Source organism: Pseudonaja textilis, chromosome 4, assembly GCF_049901715.1.
Source record: "Pseudonaja textilis isolate UNSWEBS1 chromosome 4, rPseTex1.2, whole genome shotgun sequence".
Taxonomy (NCBI): domain Eukaryota; kingdom Metazoa; phylum Chordata; class Lepidosauria; order Squamata; family Elapidae; genus Pseudonaja; species Pseudonaja textilis.
In genome coordinates, this window is record NC_141993.1 from 88,002,980 (window position 1) to 88,021,222 (window position 18,243).

General features: G+C 36.8%; 2 protein-coding genes across 2 annotated transcripts in view; one reads left to right on the plus strand and one right to left on the minus strand.

Annotated features, from left to right (window-relative positions):
- LOC113454783 (cytochrome P450 2D20-like) overlaps positions 1 to 18,243 on the plus strand; it is an 80,979-nt gene that overhangs the window by 16,705 nt on the left and 46,031 nt on the right. The gene's annotated exons all lie outside the window — the stretch shown is intronic.
- The window catches only part of LOC148125933 (uncharacterized), a 5,440-nt gene continuing 4,624 nt past the window's right edge, over positions 17,428 to 18,243 (minus strand). The window contains exon 5 of the mRNA XM_087932078.1: positions 17,428 to 17,510. Coding sequence (XP_087788204.1) covers positions 17,428 to 17,510 — 83 coding nt within the window. The remainder of the gene's footprint in view (positions 17,511 to 18,243) is intronic.

The window sequence follows — 18,243 nt, forward strand, 5'->3', positions numbered from 1 at the left end:
GGACCATTATTTTTCCAGACCTGCATTCTGCTCTTCTTGATCCTGAACAATGGGAGACACCTGAAGAATTCAACCCAAATCACTTTTTAGATAAGGATGGGAAGTTCGTTGAAAGAGAAGAGTTTCTGCCCTTCGGATTAGATACATCTAAAACAGCCCAAAGCAGCTGATAACTTATAGATTCCCACCATGCTCATCCTTGAGTTCTGAAGTCATCATGAATTGAATAGAAAATCAAGGAATCTAAATTCCTTCTAGTTTGAAAATCACGAGAGTCTGAAATTCCTCTTGGGCTAGCAAGTTTAAACTTATAGAGAAATATTAATTACATTTTGATTGTAATCAGTAGAGTTTTGCAATATATCTACAAGATTGCACAAAAATCTCTGGTGTTGGGGAGAATTATTAGCTAAATCTAAAGAAAAGTAGTCTAATTACAGCTTCTTACTGATGGATCTGGAACACAGACTTATATTCTAGATACATCATATTAATGATTGCAGGGTTCTCCGTCATGCAGAGCTTCCAGTCCTATCTGGTTCTGAATGTATACCAGCAAATCCTTCTCCGTTGCTGGTGCTGATAGCAAAGGCATGAAAGGCACAGCTTTAGTTATAATAGATATGAAAAGCTATTGTTGTCTCCAAAAATTCAGGTACAATGAAACACAACAAAAGGTCTACCCAGAAACAGGTTCCAAATGGGCATACCTCTGCTTGGTGTGAACTCCCTTTTTCACAATTTTGAAAAGCATACATTGCCAGGATACCAAGCATGGAAATACATATTGTGAATATAAAATGTTCATTAAAAGCAGAGTCTTGCATACATCGTCAGGCTCATAGAAAGACTGTTTTAATTAAAATAGTCTTACTATGACCCTGACGATGTATGCCCTGATGATTTATAATTAATTAATATGCCACCCAACTTATAATAAAGGGTGGCTTAGTTCAGCTAAAGCTTGAACCGTGGGAGCGCAGTGGTTAGAATGCAGTATTGGAGGAAAACTCTGTCCACAGCCAGCTTAAAGAGGAACCAAATGGTTGGAGGCAATGTGCTGACATTGTATATCACTCCCAGCGTGTGGTAAATTGCTATGGAGTAGTATATAAACCTGAGTGCTATTGCTATTGCTAAAGGTTATAAATGAAAGGTTATAATGTAGGCTAACACTTTAACAATATTACCAACAGCATTTTTCCTAAAAACCTTCCTATGCAAGGATCACCTTTCTGGTCAGGCATTCCTGAGCAGGAAACAGATGGTTGCTCAAAGTGGCGTTCTTTCTGTTTAGCAAAAGCAAGCACTTAGCACTTAGACTTATATACCTCTTTATAGTGCTTTTATACTCCTCTGTGAATGGTTTATGGAGCCAGCATATTGCCCCAACAATCTGGTCCTCATTTTACCGACCTCAGAAGAATGGAACGCTGAATCAACCACGAACTGGTCAGAATCGAACTGCTGGCGGTGAGCCTGCAATACTGCATTCTAACCACTGCACCACCATGGCTCATAAACAGATTTAACAAAACAGTTTGACCAATAGCTAACCACACCAACAGATTTAAAGCACTATCCCTAAAAGCTGTTCCTATGTATGGAATAATAATATGCTAAATAATAAGCATAACTACAAGATACCAAGATTCAACAGGCAAATAAGTTTCATCCATCACAAATCTTCTTTCACATTTCCTTGCTGATGGGCTATTTTCTGCACAAAGAGAGTTTTAGGAGGGAACAACTATAGTCGTTCTCCACTTACATCCATTTGTTTAATGACCATTCAAAGTTACAATGGCCTGAAAAAGAATGACTTCGCTTAACAACCTTATTTTTTAAAAAACCATAAAATTGGACATGACTCTTTTAACAACCACCTTGCTTAACAATTGTGGTCCTAATTGGGGTAGTATGTTGATGACTATAATGAAACATGATAGAAGAAACATCAGTTCCTGCATTAGGCAATTCATCATGGAGTTCCAGAATGGTCAGAAGACCATTAAAATTAGACCCCATAACAAAGAACAGATGTACTCTGTGCAGCTGGATAAAAGATCAAAACGTGGATACTTTGGTTTTTAAGGACAATTAATACCCCGGTCTGAGGCTTGTTTAACAGAGAAGGTCTTTGCTCTGGCAGTTTGAGTCCTACCATCACATGAAGGAGCCAACACTCATCACTTGCCTCAGCTCCTGCCAAGCTAGCCATTTGAAAGTATAGGTACCACTTTGGTGGGAAGACAACAGCAGTCCATGTTTTGTCACATGCATTGCAGTGTGGCCTGAGGTCATGCAAACCACATGACTCCAGAAATGTCTTTGGATAGGGTTGGCTCAATGGCTTAGAAATGGAGATGAGCACTCCCCCTAAAGTGGGCTATGACTAGCAGAGTAAATCTGAAGGGACACCTTTTAATATAAGGATTCTGGACATCTAAGAAAGAGATTGGTCAGCAATGCTCCTCTGGTCACTATACCACATATGTCATCCAGTGTCCTTGTGATTCCCAAAATGGATATTTTTTTAAAATAACATGGCCAGAATCATAAAATGCAAAATGTCACAGGGTTTTGATAGTCCTACCTGAAATCCAGAAAGACGTTTGGAAGACCAGGCCTAACTGTTTTTTTCAATATGAACGTTATAAGGAATCATTTATCTTTGCTTGCTGATGCCTTCACGAATTGTTTTCTCCAATAGCCACATCTGGAAAGAGCAGCGAAGCATTGGCATCACTTCTCTGCAGAAGATGGGCCTGAGGAAGAATAGCATTGAGCATCAGATAGAAGATGTAGCTTTGGGCAAACAAAAGGTATGTAATTCGGGGTAATGACTCAAGCCCACATCTGCTGATTTTTTTCCATTCTGTGTATTTTGAATAAAAAATATGCATTTGTTTAATTTTTTTAAAATTTAAACAATTGGTTGCCAATTCTCTTTTCTCATCCCCTTAGAAGTCCTGTTCTTTAATAATTGATTATGAAATATTTTCATTTGCAGGGCAGCCAGTGGACCCATTACTTTCAGTAATAAATGCAGTTCCTAATGTCATAAGTAAACAGGAGGGGCTACTGCCTTCACTGGATTTTCTTTTTCATTCATCTCCTATCCTGAATTGCTTCTGAATAAGAGTTAAATTGTACCTCTGTAATCTTAAACTCTCATTAGACAAGGGAGATTCTTTGTGTGGCAAGTTAGATTTATTTTCTTTTGTCATCCTCTCATGGGTGCCTATCACTTCTTTCCCCTTTTTCTAAAGAAATTCCATGAAGAAGGAGAAGAATTAACAGGGACTTTTGATTAATTCATACTTAAATGAATAATTTCCCTGAAAAATTGGTTAAAGGACAGATAATGCTAGGATATTGAATTTAGTACTGGAACAGTGAAGTGTACAATAGGCCAGAACAGACAATTGTAGTTGCTTAGAGGGTTAGTTAGATTGCATGAGGCAATCTATGCTCTGATTGGTTGCCATCAGTATAAAGGGGGAGTTTCCCATTTTTCCCGCCTTTTTTCTTCTGTGTTCTGTGTTTTGCAAAATTTACCTCATGATGTTTCTGTGTTCCTGACTATCTTGTGGTTTTTTTTTTTCTGGAATGTTGAATGTTTTATATATATATATATAAAAGACTCCACTTTTATGTTAGTGCCTCTTTCATCTAGATAGCTGCTGTGTAATTCCCCAAGAGATACTTTTACAGCTTTGAACATCAGTAAAAAAGTAAAATGTTTGAAACAAGGATAAAAGGTCCTCCTTTCTAAAGTTTTCAGAAAAAGCTTGATTTTTTTTTGGAAACAACTTTTATCGATTTGAAATTACTTTGTGCTGGGTCACTTTATTTACAAACTGACATTGTCAGCCTTGAGTGTACCATTGTTCTGGTCACTACATTCAAGATATAGAATCTTTTTAATACTGGCCCTCATTCCTAAACCATTAAGGCAGGCTTTCCACCCTTGTATTAAGGGTTCAAGGGTGCTTCATGTTCAGCAGCATATAATTGCATCCATGGTTGTTATAATTGAAGGTTTCTGGTTACAATGTACACACTGAGTAAAAAGAGCAATGGTGAGAATTGGACCATTTGTGGTTGAGAAAGAAATAGGTCATGTGGGAGTTGTTCAAATGCTTTTTCTACCTCAGTGATTGCCATATCCGTGGCAGGTGGTTTGCTTCTCAAGATGCTTCTCTGTCATGAGACAAATGGCCTGTATTGTATTACTTGTCTCCCAATTCTTCACCAAGTTGCACTGGTTTGGTGCATGGTTAATGTTGTTTCACAAGAATCCAGCACAGGTAGTCCTTGAATTACAACCACAACTGAGACCAAAATTTCTGCTGCAGTTAAGTGAATTTTGCCCCATTTAATGACCTTTCTTGCCATAGCTGTTAAGCGTATCATTGCAGTTGTTAAGTAAGTCGTGTGATTGTTAAGCAAATCTGGCTTTCCCCATTGACTTTGCTTGTCAGAGGCCAGCTGGGGAGGGTTAAGAATGGTGATTACATGACTCCAGGATAATGCAATTAGTACATGCCAGTTGCTAAACACCTGAATTTTGGTCACGTGACCATGGGGATACTGCAATGCTATGAAAACCTGTTATAAATCACTTTTTTCAGTGTCACTGAAACTTTGAACGCTCACCAAATAAATGATTATAGCTTGAGGACTACCTGTATGCTAAAAATTGCATCAATTGTTGTGGTATGGCATCATAGCCACAAAATCTGATAGTTAGAGCAGTCATATAGAATAGAATAGAATAGAATAGAATAGAATAGAATAGAATAGAATAGAATAGAATAGAATAGAATAGAATAGAATAGAATTCTTTATTGGCCAAGTGTGATTGGATGCACGAGGAATTTGTCTTGGTGCAAATGCTCTCAGTGTACATAAAAGAAAAGATATATTCATCAAGAGTCAAGAATCATAAGGTACAACACTTAATAATAGTCGTAGAGTACAATAAGCAATCAAATCATGCATCACTTTGGACATGTCTTTAAAAGTATGAATGCATGTGGTAAATCTAGTAATTTGAGGAATGCTGGTAATTCAGAATTCTTCTGAACTTTTGTGATTCACTTTATTAAGTAAAGATTAATCACCACATGCAAACATTTCCTGCGGTAATCAATTATCAATGAAAATAAAACGCATTAAAAGAGGCTGTCTTTCATCTTGTCTACTTTAAAATAGTGTCTAAGTGTGAATCTACCACTTTTATTTTTTTTAAGGTTTAAAAACAATTTTATTTACAAATTTAAAAACGTACAATTTCAAAAATACAGAAACAATAATATGTGAATAACACATAATTCTTTACATTGGTTATCGAATTTGATAAGTCCTAAAAATCATTATTGGCTAGTACTAGTCACATCTTCACTCATTATCACATCCTAAGTGCTAAATAATTCACAATATACTCTATTTATTTTCACTTTGGTTTATAACTACTCTTCTGTTACAAATACATTCATGTTTTTTAACTAGTAAACAAACAAATATTATAAATGGCTAATGATAATAATAGTAATAATAATAATAGTAGTAGTAACAGAGAAAAAAGAAGGTTTAAAACCTTTAATTGTTTTATATATTTAATATAATATAAACTGCTGAATATAATTTGTATCTTAGGTTCATTTACATGTTTCCCCTTCTATTGTCTACCCACTTATACCATTTTTCCCATATTTGGTAGTAATCTGTATCCTCCATCCCATTAATTTTAAGCGTAAGCCTCTCCAATTGGGCACACTCATATTTTTTCTGAATAGCAACCTGTATTGGTGGTACATTTGGGTTTTTCCAATATTGTGCTAGTGAAATACGTGCCGCATTTAATAAATGGATGGTCAGATATTTTATTTTAGCGGGGTAGTCCCCTTTCATCATTCCCAACAAAAATAATTCCGGTTTTCATTCCAACCCACACTCTGTAATTTCTTCTATCCACGTTTTTATTTTTAACCAATATTTTTTTATCTCTGGACAAGTCCACCATGAATGAAAATATGTACCAAATTTCCCTTTACATTTCAAACAGCAAGGATTGGCTGTCAGAAATATTTTGGCCAATCTAGTGGGTGCCAGATGCCATCTGTATATCATTTTCTATAGATTCTCCTTGTCTGCTACTGATTTGGTTAGTGTCAGGTTTTTCTGCCAGATTTCTTCCCAGGCAACCAAAGTTTTTTTCCCAAGCTAACATAGGACCTTTCATAATTTTCTCGGCCATTTCATATTCTAGTAAATAATTATATAATTTGGAAATCAAACTTTTCTCAGGGTTTAAAAGTATTTTATCTAAATATGTGTCTTTTACCTCAATTCCATATTCCTTTACGTCTTTGTTATATCTCAGTTTTATTTGAAAATATGACCAATTATCAATAACTATCTCTTGTGATTTGAATTCCTGTTTTGTTTTAATTCTTCCCTCGCTATCTAATATTTGGTAATATTTAAATTTTTAACTGATGTCCATCGTCTTTAAGTGAAACATTGCCTCCATCGTTGAAAACCACCTCGGGATTTTAGTATAATGATTCTTTCTTAAATCACTCCAAATTTTAATTAAAGATTTTCAGAATACATATCTAGTAAAATATAGATTATTTTTACTATTCAAGTTCCATAAAAATGCATGCCAACCTAGCTGTAAATCATGTCCCTCCAATGTAAAATCCTATTATTCCTTAAATCAATCCACTCTTTTATCCACACCCACACTTTTATCCGCTGCTCTATAATATGCTCCCAGACAGGTCCAAATCCACCCCTGCTTTTATTATCTTGTAAATAAGTTTTTATTAATCCTTGTTTTTTTCTTTGCCCAGATAAATTTCATCACAATTTTATCTAAATCTTTAAAAGAAATTGTCGGGAATATCGGAATTGTTTGAAACAAATATAATATTTTAGGTAGAACATTCATTTTGATTGTTGCTATTCTACCTAATAATGAAATTTGCATCTTATTCCAATTTTCCAAGTCCTTTTCAATCTGTTTCAGGAATGTTAGCCAAATTTTTTATGTCCTGAATCTCTTTGTATAGCTCGCTATTTACCCAGGCCATATCTATCTTGGACCATGATTTGTGTGGGCTGGAGTAGAAAGTGAACTGTGATATTCCTGGGTTCCTTTTTCTCCATGCATCCACTAATTTTAATTCTTCGACCATCTCTATAAATTTCTTAGGCAATGTATTCCGTTTCTTATATTGTCTTTGTTCTCAAGCATAACCTTGTCTATTATCTGTTATTGCGTTATACTCTCCTAGAATACAAATTATTGGGTTTCCAAATTCTATTAGTTTCTCATATAAGCTTTTGTAAAATTCACTCTGGTTTTTGTTAGGGGCATATATCCCCACTAATAGTGTCTTTGTATTTTACATTACCACCTCTACCATTACTATTCTTCCCAATTCATCTTTATAAATCAATTCTGAGGCTATATCTTCTTTTATATATAATACTACCCCTCTTTTTTTCTCTTCCATCAATGTTGCATACATTTTCCCCAACTTTTTATTTAATAAGTACCCTTTATCTCTCTTCTTTATATGAACCTCATGAATACATATTATATCCACTTTTTGTTTTTCTAACTTAAAAAATATTCTTTTTCTCTTAGCAGGGTCATTTAACCCATATTTATAGATATCAAATTCACTCCTTTCTTTCTTCTATCTCTCAATATTTTTACCGATCATTTGACTTCTCGTCCTCACTCCTATTTCTTCTCTTCCCAATGTCTCCTCATCTCCTTCCCTCTCCTTCTCCCTCCCCCTGCTTTTAGATTGTAGCTCTTCTTGGCTTGGAATTTCATGATCGTCTCTGCTGCTCAGTTCTTCCTCTATTCCTCGTATTTGGTCAAAGAATTCTTGAGCTTTGGTTAGGTTATGTGATGACCCATAATCTCTCAAATTAACCCCAAACCCAAAACATACAGTAAAGTCCGGTAATGCCTTCAACTTAACTTCACTGTTTTATTAGGCACAGTTTAAAGTCACAAAAGTAAATAATGAGACAAAAAGAAAACCAAAACAAGCCGCATTGACGAGAGCTCTGAAGCAAGCCAAGATAATTAATCATTCATTCCTGGAAGATAAACAAGGAGAGTCCATGGGAAGAATGCCAGCAAAGATAAACCTCAATTCAAAGAAAACATTAAACTTTGACTCCAGAAATTCTGACTATGCAGTTACATATTTCCCAGCTGCAAGGCACAAGGAGGATCATGGTAATCTCCTCCTGAGTAGACCTCGCATTTCCCTGATCCTCTCCTCCCGGCATAACCTAGGATGGATAGGGGATGGGCCTGGATCCTCCTCTGGGGAAGGGCAGAGGCTCAGCTGGCCTCTGCTCTTCCCCAGCCTCCTCCACCACCTCTGGAGCCACACTCCCACTCCCTGTTGGCTGTTCCTCCTCTTCCTCAGAATCAGTCTCCACCAGGGGCATGAGAGGTTATCTATTCTTACCCTTTTTTCCTTCCATATTGCTAGTATACCCCCTGGGCTAATCCATCTAAAAGATTTTGTTGTTGTTGTTTAGGTAATTCATGAGAAATCGATAGTCTTTCCTTTGTTCGCGAATTGTCCTCGGCACCTGTTTTAGGACAATCACTTCTCTATCTTTGTATTTTATTCCTTCATCTCTCGTAACTCTATAAATTATATCCTTCACTCGCCTCCTTGCAAATCTAATATGCACTTGTCTGGGGAGTCCATGCTGTCTCGTGTAACTTGTGTACACTCTGTATACATTGTCCAGCTCATTCACCATCTCATCGCTATCTCTGTTCAAAAGTTCCACCAACCTCTCCGCCATCACCAACGGTAAGTTCTCTGCCCTCTCTTCCTCCACGTTCTGGAATCTAAGATAATAGGAGGCCTTGTCCATCTCAAGATGAATCAGGGTCTCATTGGTCTCTTTATTCTGTTCCTTAATTGTTTGTTCCGTGCCTTCCAACTTCTTTTCCATTTGATTAGCTTATTTTTCAATCACTTTAATCTTCTGTTCATTTATTTTAATCAATTATTGGATCTGGCCTATCTTTCCATCCAAATTTTTGACTTTACTTTTCATTTTCCCAACTCATTTTTTAATTTTTCTTTCATTATTTCTCTTTCTACTTTGCTTTCTGTATGGTTTTTGGACATCGATTCCTGCAATGTCAACATCATGCTTTGGATAGTTAATAATGTGGTTTGAACCAATTGTGTGCTGGTTTGGATTTTTCTGGTGCCTTCAATTGCTTTTTGGGTCGATGTTGCTGTGGGGGTGGATGGTGTTATTGCTGGTGTCAGTTTTCTTTCTTTCTACTTTAGTAATGGTGGTAGATGTGCTGGTCATATCTTTAATAATTCTTTGTTGTTTTTCCACTATCCTAGCTATATTGCCTACTACCATCAACTTTATCTGTGTTTTACAATTCGATTTTCTCAATTCTCTAAGCTTTTATATTACTGTTTATCTGCTTGGTCTAATTTCTTAGCACCATTAGGCGAGGAGATTCTTAATAGTTACTTATCTATATTTTCAAACTTTCCAGCCCACTTTACTCGTTATTACACTAATTGTTCACCTCACGTTCTATTAGCATTGTATCTAGTCTTAATGAATTCAATAAATCATCAATTCTTAAATCATCTAACAGATCAAAAAATCATTCAAATATGTTTAAGTATATAACAATATTATAACCCCAATTACATCTTTTAATTAATTGCTATATTTCAGTTAATATTATCTTAAATATATAATAAAAATTTAAATTTCATATACATATATATGTGTGTGTGTGTGTGTGTGTATTTCACGGTATTTAATATAAGGAGGGTAGGAGAAAGAGAGGGAAAGAACAATTAATTATCTCATCTTTATATTAATCAATATACTAAGATCATTAATCTATAGTCAATCAGATATATGTAAAGAGTAAAAGAAAAGAAAGATATAAAATATACTCATGCCACAACATCACCAGAAGTCCCTACCACTTTCATTTTTACTCTTCCTGGTGGCTTCATAGGAACCTATAGCCACCAGGAATGTATTTATTCTTTAGACTTGAGATACAGAAGCAAAAATAATGACAGAAAAGCCGGACAGAATTCATTGTAATTTTCTATTTTAAACATCAATATGGGGATGATTGCAATTTTATCTACAATGAAGAGAACCTGGATCAGTGTATTTTAGACTTTTTTTTCTGCTGGAACAGACACAACCCTGGCTACTCTGATGTGGGCATTGCCCCTTCTTGTAGTAGCTATTGAGGTCCTGTACATGGCGCTAGCAGCAAATTGCAGCATTTAATCTATATGGGCCTCTTTGTTATTTGCATGATCTCATTCTCTATCTTGGGTTGGAAAGTCCTGGACTTTCCGGACTTACAGATGATCTCATTTTACTAATATCACCACTATTCTTAAGGATAGATTGGGAGGTTTCACCCATGTGGCATCTATTCTCCAATCCAAATGCTGTATCTATGTTACTCTTCCTTGCTTGTAAAAATGGTATAAAAGAATAAACACTGCTCGGGCAGTCAGACAACTTGGCACTCTGCACAATGACTGGTCTCTGAAACCCATCACCTCCTGACCAATCATCTCAACATCCAGGTTCTAAAAGCACAGAAATTATTTGAAATCTACTCTTCATAATAATTTTCCAGTGCAGATTCTTGATTCTATATGCAGGTGTATGAAATCACCAGGATTACAGGAAAGCAAAGAATATATGTAGAGAAAGTCTCCATGTGCTAAATAAACAAACCGAGACCCTTCTTTGAATCCTCAGTAAAATATTCACCAAGGAATTAAAAATTGGAAACTGGTACAAATCTGAAACATCTAACAGTTTCAGTGCGGAAATCTACCTTTCAGATTTATTACTTGTTTTTGGCCTCAATTACATATAGAAGAGCAAATTTCAGCATGAAAAAAATAGAAAAAAATCAAAACGGTGGGCAATGAAGCCCCAGGTAATATAATAAACAGTAGAGACTCCTGGAATTTATAATCCATCGACATCTGGGAGGTTATAGTTCCTCAAACATAAACTGAGATTAGAATTAGAATAACAGCATTGGAAGGGACTTTGGAGGTCTCCTGCTCCAACCACCTGCTCAGGCAGGAAACCCTATACTATTTCAGACAAATGATTGCCTAATCTCTGTTTCAAAATCTCCAGTATTGGAGCATTCACATCTTCTGGAGGCAGGTGTTCCACTGAATTGGTCGGACTGTCAGGATGTTGATTTAAGGATAAAACAATCTCTCTCTTTGGTATTCTAATGACCCATGTTAACTCGGTTAAGAGATATACAGTAGGAACTCAGGTAGCGATCATAATCTATTCTATGAATTCGGTCATCGCCCAATTTGGTTGTCACCAGAAGTGTATATGTGTAAAAAAAAAATGGCATGGTGCAGAAGGGCAAATCCCTGTGGCTGTGTTTGGACACCACCTGAGCACCCATTTGCGACCAGAGGTAAACAATTTTGGTTGTCACCTGATTTGGTCGTGAATGGAAGCCTTTGTGACCAGAGGTTCTGTTAGTGTTTGGGGATAAACCCCCGAGCTGAGTGCACACCAGCAGTCAAGCCAGGCAGCCAAATGAGGGAGAGGCTGGGCCCAAGAGTATACACACACTTGAGACAAAAACACTGTTTGTGGTTTAAATAGGTATTTAATTCATACAGATATTAAGAATAGTCATTCAGTCCATATATCAGTATCCAGTTTATCCATACAGTTATCAAGTCTCTTTAAACAGTAAATACAATCTCTTTATCTGCTTGTATATCTTCTTCTTAAGATACCTTTCTCTCAAGTACTAACGCTGAATCCTCAGCTCACCAGTAAACAGTCCTTGTGTTCAGTTGAATTTGGTATCTGGCACAGTAGCCTCCAAAGTAAGCAGATAGACGTTCCAATACACAGTAGGCAGCAGACCAGGAACAGTAACCAGGTGCATCCAGAAGCCGGACTCAGACAGTTGCATCCAGAAGCCGGGGCTATTACGTTTCCCCTCCTACCTTTATGGCTGCCTGCAACCGCACCCACAATGACATTGCAGTTTCTTGTGCTTAAAGCTACAAGACACTTAATCCTAGGTTTACATATTTATTCAACCCAAACCAGTTGGAGTATCCATATACCCAACATTCTCCCCTTTTGGGTGATATAAATATGTAATGCCTTCACAATCTGAACTCATATTTTTCACAATTCTCTAGATGCTTAATAGCACCTTGGGCTTTAGTAAAATGATCAGCTACATTGTCCTCCGACATGCAGTACTCAAGCTGTATCAATTTACTCTGTACAGATTCTCTTACATTAAAATATCTCAAATCTGTATGTTTACTTCTCGTTTTAACTGCAATATTAGTGGCCATTTTAATTGCTGCCTGATTATCTTCATGTACAACTACAGGGTAATTTACAGTTATACCCATATCCTTCAACATTTGTTTGTACATAATCAACTCAGTACATAATAGTGATAAACAGGAGAATTCTGCCTCCATCGTAGACAAACTTATATGCTTTTGCCTTATTGACTTCCAGCCTATTAACGTCTTACCCAGCATTATGGCTGTTCCTGAAGTCGACTTTCTAGTATCTCTTTCTGCTGCAAAACTAGCATCTGCATAAGCACTCAATATGAGATCACCTTCTGGTTCTAAATACAGTGCATAGTGTAATGTACCTTTAAGATATCTTAGGATTCTTTTCAATGCTATCCAGTGACATTGAAGTGGGTCATTATTGTGTCGAGCCAGCTGATTAATACTAAAAGCAATATCTGGCCTTTACCAATTGCTAATATATGATAAGCTACCAATCAAAGATTGATACAGTTCCTTATCACATTTGGGACTTTGTGTATCCATTTTGCAAATATCCTGACTCATTGGAGTCTTTGCAGGCTTACAAAGTTCCATTTTATAATCTACTAGCAATTTAGATATCTTATCTTCTTGAGATATCTTAAACCCTTTCTTTGTTCTGAATATATTCAATCCTAGATATCTCTTTATCTCCCCTAATTGCTTGATTTTTACTTTCTTGGCTAATGATGTTATTATTTCATTTGCTTCATCATTAGTCTTAGTTATCAGAGCAATATCATCAGTAAACAACAATAATAATGATATCTTCCCATTCTTTTCTCTCTTAAATAGACATGGGTCAGCTAAACCAGCTTTAAATCCTATATTGGTCAGTTCCTTCACAATATACTGGTTCCATTCGTAGCCCGATTGTTTAAGACCATAAAGGCTCTTCTTTAACAACCAACAATCATTATCATTATTATTGTCTCCTTTAAATCCATTAGGCCCTTTCATATACACAGTATGTCTTAGTGGAGCATGCAAGTAAGCAGTTTCCACATCTAAATGGTTAACTATATATTGCTTGCTTGCTGCCCACACTAATGCTGCCCTTAAAGTTGCTGCTTTCAGACTAGGTGCAAATACTTCATCATAGTCTTTTGCACTTTGTCTAAAACCTTGGGCTACTAACCTTGCCTTATGGATTGTGTTTCCATTCTTATCTGTTTTTATTTTAAAAATCCATCTGCAGCCAATGGGTTTTTCATTACTAGGTAATCTCACGTTTTCATACACCTTCATATCCTTCAAAGACTTCAATTCCTTATTAATTGCTGCATACCATTTTTCTTTCTCTTTAGAAGGATATCTTTTAATCTCATCCACAGTATTTGGGATTCTATTTTCCTGACACACTGTATTAGCCTGGTATCTATCAGGCGGTCTAGAAATACGTGTAGTCCTTCTGGGTATTATTGGGCTTGGTTGAGTTGCTACCGGTTCCTCATCTTTAACTATTTCTTCCTCTAGGGGCTGTACTTCTTCCTGTACTTCTTGCTTTACATCTTTCTTAAAGTTACAGGGATACTTAATGGGATTTCTATATGATTCAATAATCACCTCGTTATTGCTATCCTGCTCTAACTTATCCCATCCTACGTGCTCTAGAAATTGGGCATTGGCACTACATAACACTCTAGATGTGCCTTTCTCCCAAAATCTATATGCCCTATGGTTAGCTTGGTAACCAACGAAGAAAAATTGTTTAGCTCTGTGTTGCCCTTTACGCCTGAGTTGTGTAGGGATATGCACCCATGCTGGTGCACCAAATGTGTGCAGGTAACTCAGATCAGGCTTCCTGCCATGCCACATGGTGAATGGTATTTCACCAGTGGTTGAGTTAACCACATTGTTTAATAAATGATTAGCACACATTGTTGCCTCCCCCCACAAAGTATCAGGTAATCCAGAATCAGTTAACATAGTACGGGTCATCGCCTGCAATGTTTGGCCTCGCCTTTCAACATATGCATTGTGTTGTGGTCTGTATGGTGCAGATGTCTTATGAGCTATTCCAGCTGCCTTTAACCTACTCTGGAATTTGCTATTGACAAATTCCGTGCCATTATCTGTCACCAAGGTTATCAGTTGCCATTTGCTTTTCCTTTCTGCAAACTTTAACCAGTTGAAGAAATGTTGATATGTTTCAGTTTTGCTTTTCATTAAGTAGCAAAACTCATATCTAGAGTAATGATCCATAATGCTCAGTATATATCGAGCACTCCCCATACTGGGTTTCTTTGGACCTATAATGTCTGCAAATACTACCTCTAAAGGTTCTTTAGTTTTGAAACCATTTAGCCTATTTGCAGGCAATATTTTACTCTTATCTTCACAACAGACATTACAACGCAAATACTTATCACAGGGCTTTAACCTTATTCCTTCAGATAACTCAACTGTACGTTTTAGCATTTTAAAATTTACATGCCCCAAACGCCTATGCAATAAATGGATACATTCATCATGAGGCTTGGTATTGTTAAATACAGTTTGTGCCTCCCCTTTCTTACTGTCATGCAAGACATATAATGCTCCATTTAAAGCTGCAGTTACCTTTTTGCCATCCCTTTTCAGTGTGCACTTATTATTCTTCATATCACAATTGCTAAACATGGCCAGTTCAAAGGATTTCTTTGGCTTCTTTACATTCTGGCATTTTCCTTTTCTGCAGAATCTTGCCAAATGTCCTCTGCCTCCACAATTAAAACACCTTTTAATTGTGTATGCCGTTGAAGATAACTTCTCTTCTTCCGGGTGCTTTACTTCACACAGCTGGTTTCTCTCAGGCTTTGAAGATAATTTCTCTTCCTTATGTTTATCTTCCCTCAGCTGTTCACGTTCACTCCTCCTCCTGGCTTCCTCTAATAGCCTGCCGGTTATCTCAGTTACTGATAAACTGTCTTTTGGCAATACTTCCAATGCAGTCACAAAATCATCATAGCTTCGATCCAATGAAGACAGTATTATGTATACTTGTTGCAACTCATTAAATATAAGCTCTTTTTCTTGCAATTCTTGAAAAATGCTTTTCACACAGTTTAAATGAGTTAACATGTCTCCATTTATCTCAAGATGTGTTCTAAACAGCTTCCGTGTAAGATTGATATGAGCTCCTACACTGTCTCGAACATAAATCCTTTTAAGATTATCCCAGCATTCTGCAGCATTTTCCACTCCTCGGATATGAATGAGTTGCTGATCAGACAGGGTGAGACCTATGATGCATAAAGCCTGTTCATTCTTTCTTTCATAGTCCTGTATCAGTTTATAATCCTCTTCATCATTAGGATTTAAGTTTGATACATCTGGTGGGTTTGTAATTATGTCCCACAAACCTTCTCTTCGTAGCAGTAAACTACATTTCATTGACCATGAAACATAGTTCGTTCCATCTAGTCTGGATATCATGGACAGACTTGGCAAATTAACTTGTGCCATTGCTCTGCAGAAAAATAACTATTTAACAAACAGTTTGTCTTTACAGTAATGTGTAACTCTTGACCAAACTCTCACTGGTATATCCTGGTTAGCTAGACTGTGCACACTGCTGGGCCCATAACCAATGTTAGTGTTTGGGGATAAACCCCCGAGCTGAGTGCACAGCAGCAGTCAAGCCAGGCAGCCAAATGAGGGAGAGGCTGGGCCCAAGAGTATACACACACTTGAGACAAAAACACTGTTTGTGGTTTAAATAGGTATTTAATTCATACAGATATTAAGAATAGTCATTCAGTCCATATATCAGTATCCAGTTTATCCATACAGTTATCAAGTCTCTTTAAACAGTAAATACAATCTCTTTATCTGCTTGTATATCTTCTTCTTAAGATACCTTTCTCTCAAGTACTAACGCTGAATCCTCAGCTCACCAGTAAACAGTCCTTGTGTTCAGTTGAATTTGGTATCTGGCACAGTAGCCTCCAAAGTAAGCAGATAGACGTTCCAATACACAGTAGGCAGCAGACCAGGAACAGTAACCAGGTGCATCCAGAAGCCGGACTCAGACAGTTGCATCCAGAAGCCGGGGCTATTACGTTTCCCCTCCTACCTTTATGGCTGCCTGCAACCGCACCCACAATGACATTGCAATTTCTTGTGCTTAAAGCTACAAGACACTTAATCCTAGGTTTACATATTTATTCAACCCAAACCAGTTGAAGTATCCATATACCCAACAGGTTCTACTGTATGTGGAGCAACCTAGTTTGAAGGATTCAGGCATTCCAAATTTTCCTCTCATCACATAGTGTTTGAGGTAGAACTGGTCCAACTCACTGTGTGACAACTGTCTATGGGACAATTTAACAAATCAAATTAATTATTTAAAACTGATGTGAGCACATTTCACTTTGTCCCTCCTTTTACATCGTTTTTTAATGATAGTGATAATATTCCATCATTTCTTTTATATTAGTATAACTTTTGTTCTACGGTGAGTTGGCCCAAGGAGAGTTGGCTGTAGTAAGTTGGCCACAGCAAGTTGGCCATGGCAAGGTGGATGGGGTGAGTTGGCCATGGTGAGTTATCCTCGACCCTGATTGGGAATGCTCTTTCTCTTATTGGTCTTAGCGTTGTTGTTTCCTTTATATGATGCTTTAGCTTTTCCTCCTGATCGCTGTACTCCACTGATGGGAAAGTAAAAGCAAACCATCTTTTGATGCTTCATCAAATGACTGCTGGTATATTTTTAACAAGGTATTGTGATATTAAGGTATTTTTAACAAGGTATTATGATCAAGGTTCACTTACCGTGAATAGAACAGGAAGGGATTTATTTCTTTTTGCTTTTAAATCAATGGCAAGGACTGGGGTAGGGGCAAAATCAGTCAGGGAAAGTCACTCATTGCATAACATCTACAGTCCCTTTGGTGAATGGGACAATTCATAGATTTAGTGAACAAGAAAATTAATTACAACTGAGAAGGGAATTCAAGGAGAGAACTGGAGGATTCTTATCCTTGTGACATGGGCCAATTACCAATTAAAGGTCCCATGAAGGGAAATTGTGGAATGATTCTAGGAACCAAGTGAAACATGAGTCCTTCTTAGAGTTCTGCTCTTTACCTAAGGAGAGAAAAAACCATATGGAGCTCAGGAACAAGGACAGATGTGAGCTTCAATTTTTTTTAAAAAAAAGATTAAGCTTTCAGGCTGGGCTCAGAATGAGATACAACATAGCAATCAGTAATTTAATTGTAAGGAGTAATAAGTATAATAAAAGTATTAGGCCATAAGAAAAAAACATAATATCATAAAGGATAATTAGATCCTATTGAAGCCACCTGATCTTTTTTGGGTTTAATGTTACTTCAGAGTTGGCTAATTGTCCCTGCGAAAACTTTACCATGAATCATTTTCAGATATGGTCATGGATTAGGCAACTAATTGGTGACATCATGTTTAGATAGGTGTTTCTAAACATCTATAGCTCTCTACCTATAAGTTGCTGCTTGGATTTAGGACATCTTTCAATCAATAATAGTTGCTGAAGAATCTATTACAACAGCTCTGCTTATAACCATGAAGATTACACTTATTTTAGTTGCAAAAGGCTACACAGCACCAGAGACGATGCTCAACAGTATGAAGCCTTCATGAAGACATTCCTTTATTTGTAAGCAAAACTGAGTGAGTTCTTCATGCTAAAATCCTGATGCTGGGCTTGCAAGGATATGAATGAGACATAATCCTGGACTAGAATCCAACAAGATTCTTTTTTGTATTTAGATTGATTTCATGGACACGTGTTACACTATGATTTTAAAATATAAAGTTTGGGACAAAATGGATTACACAG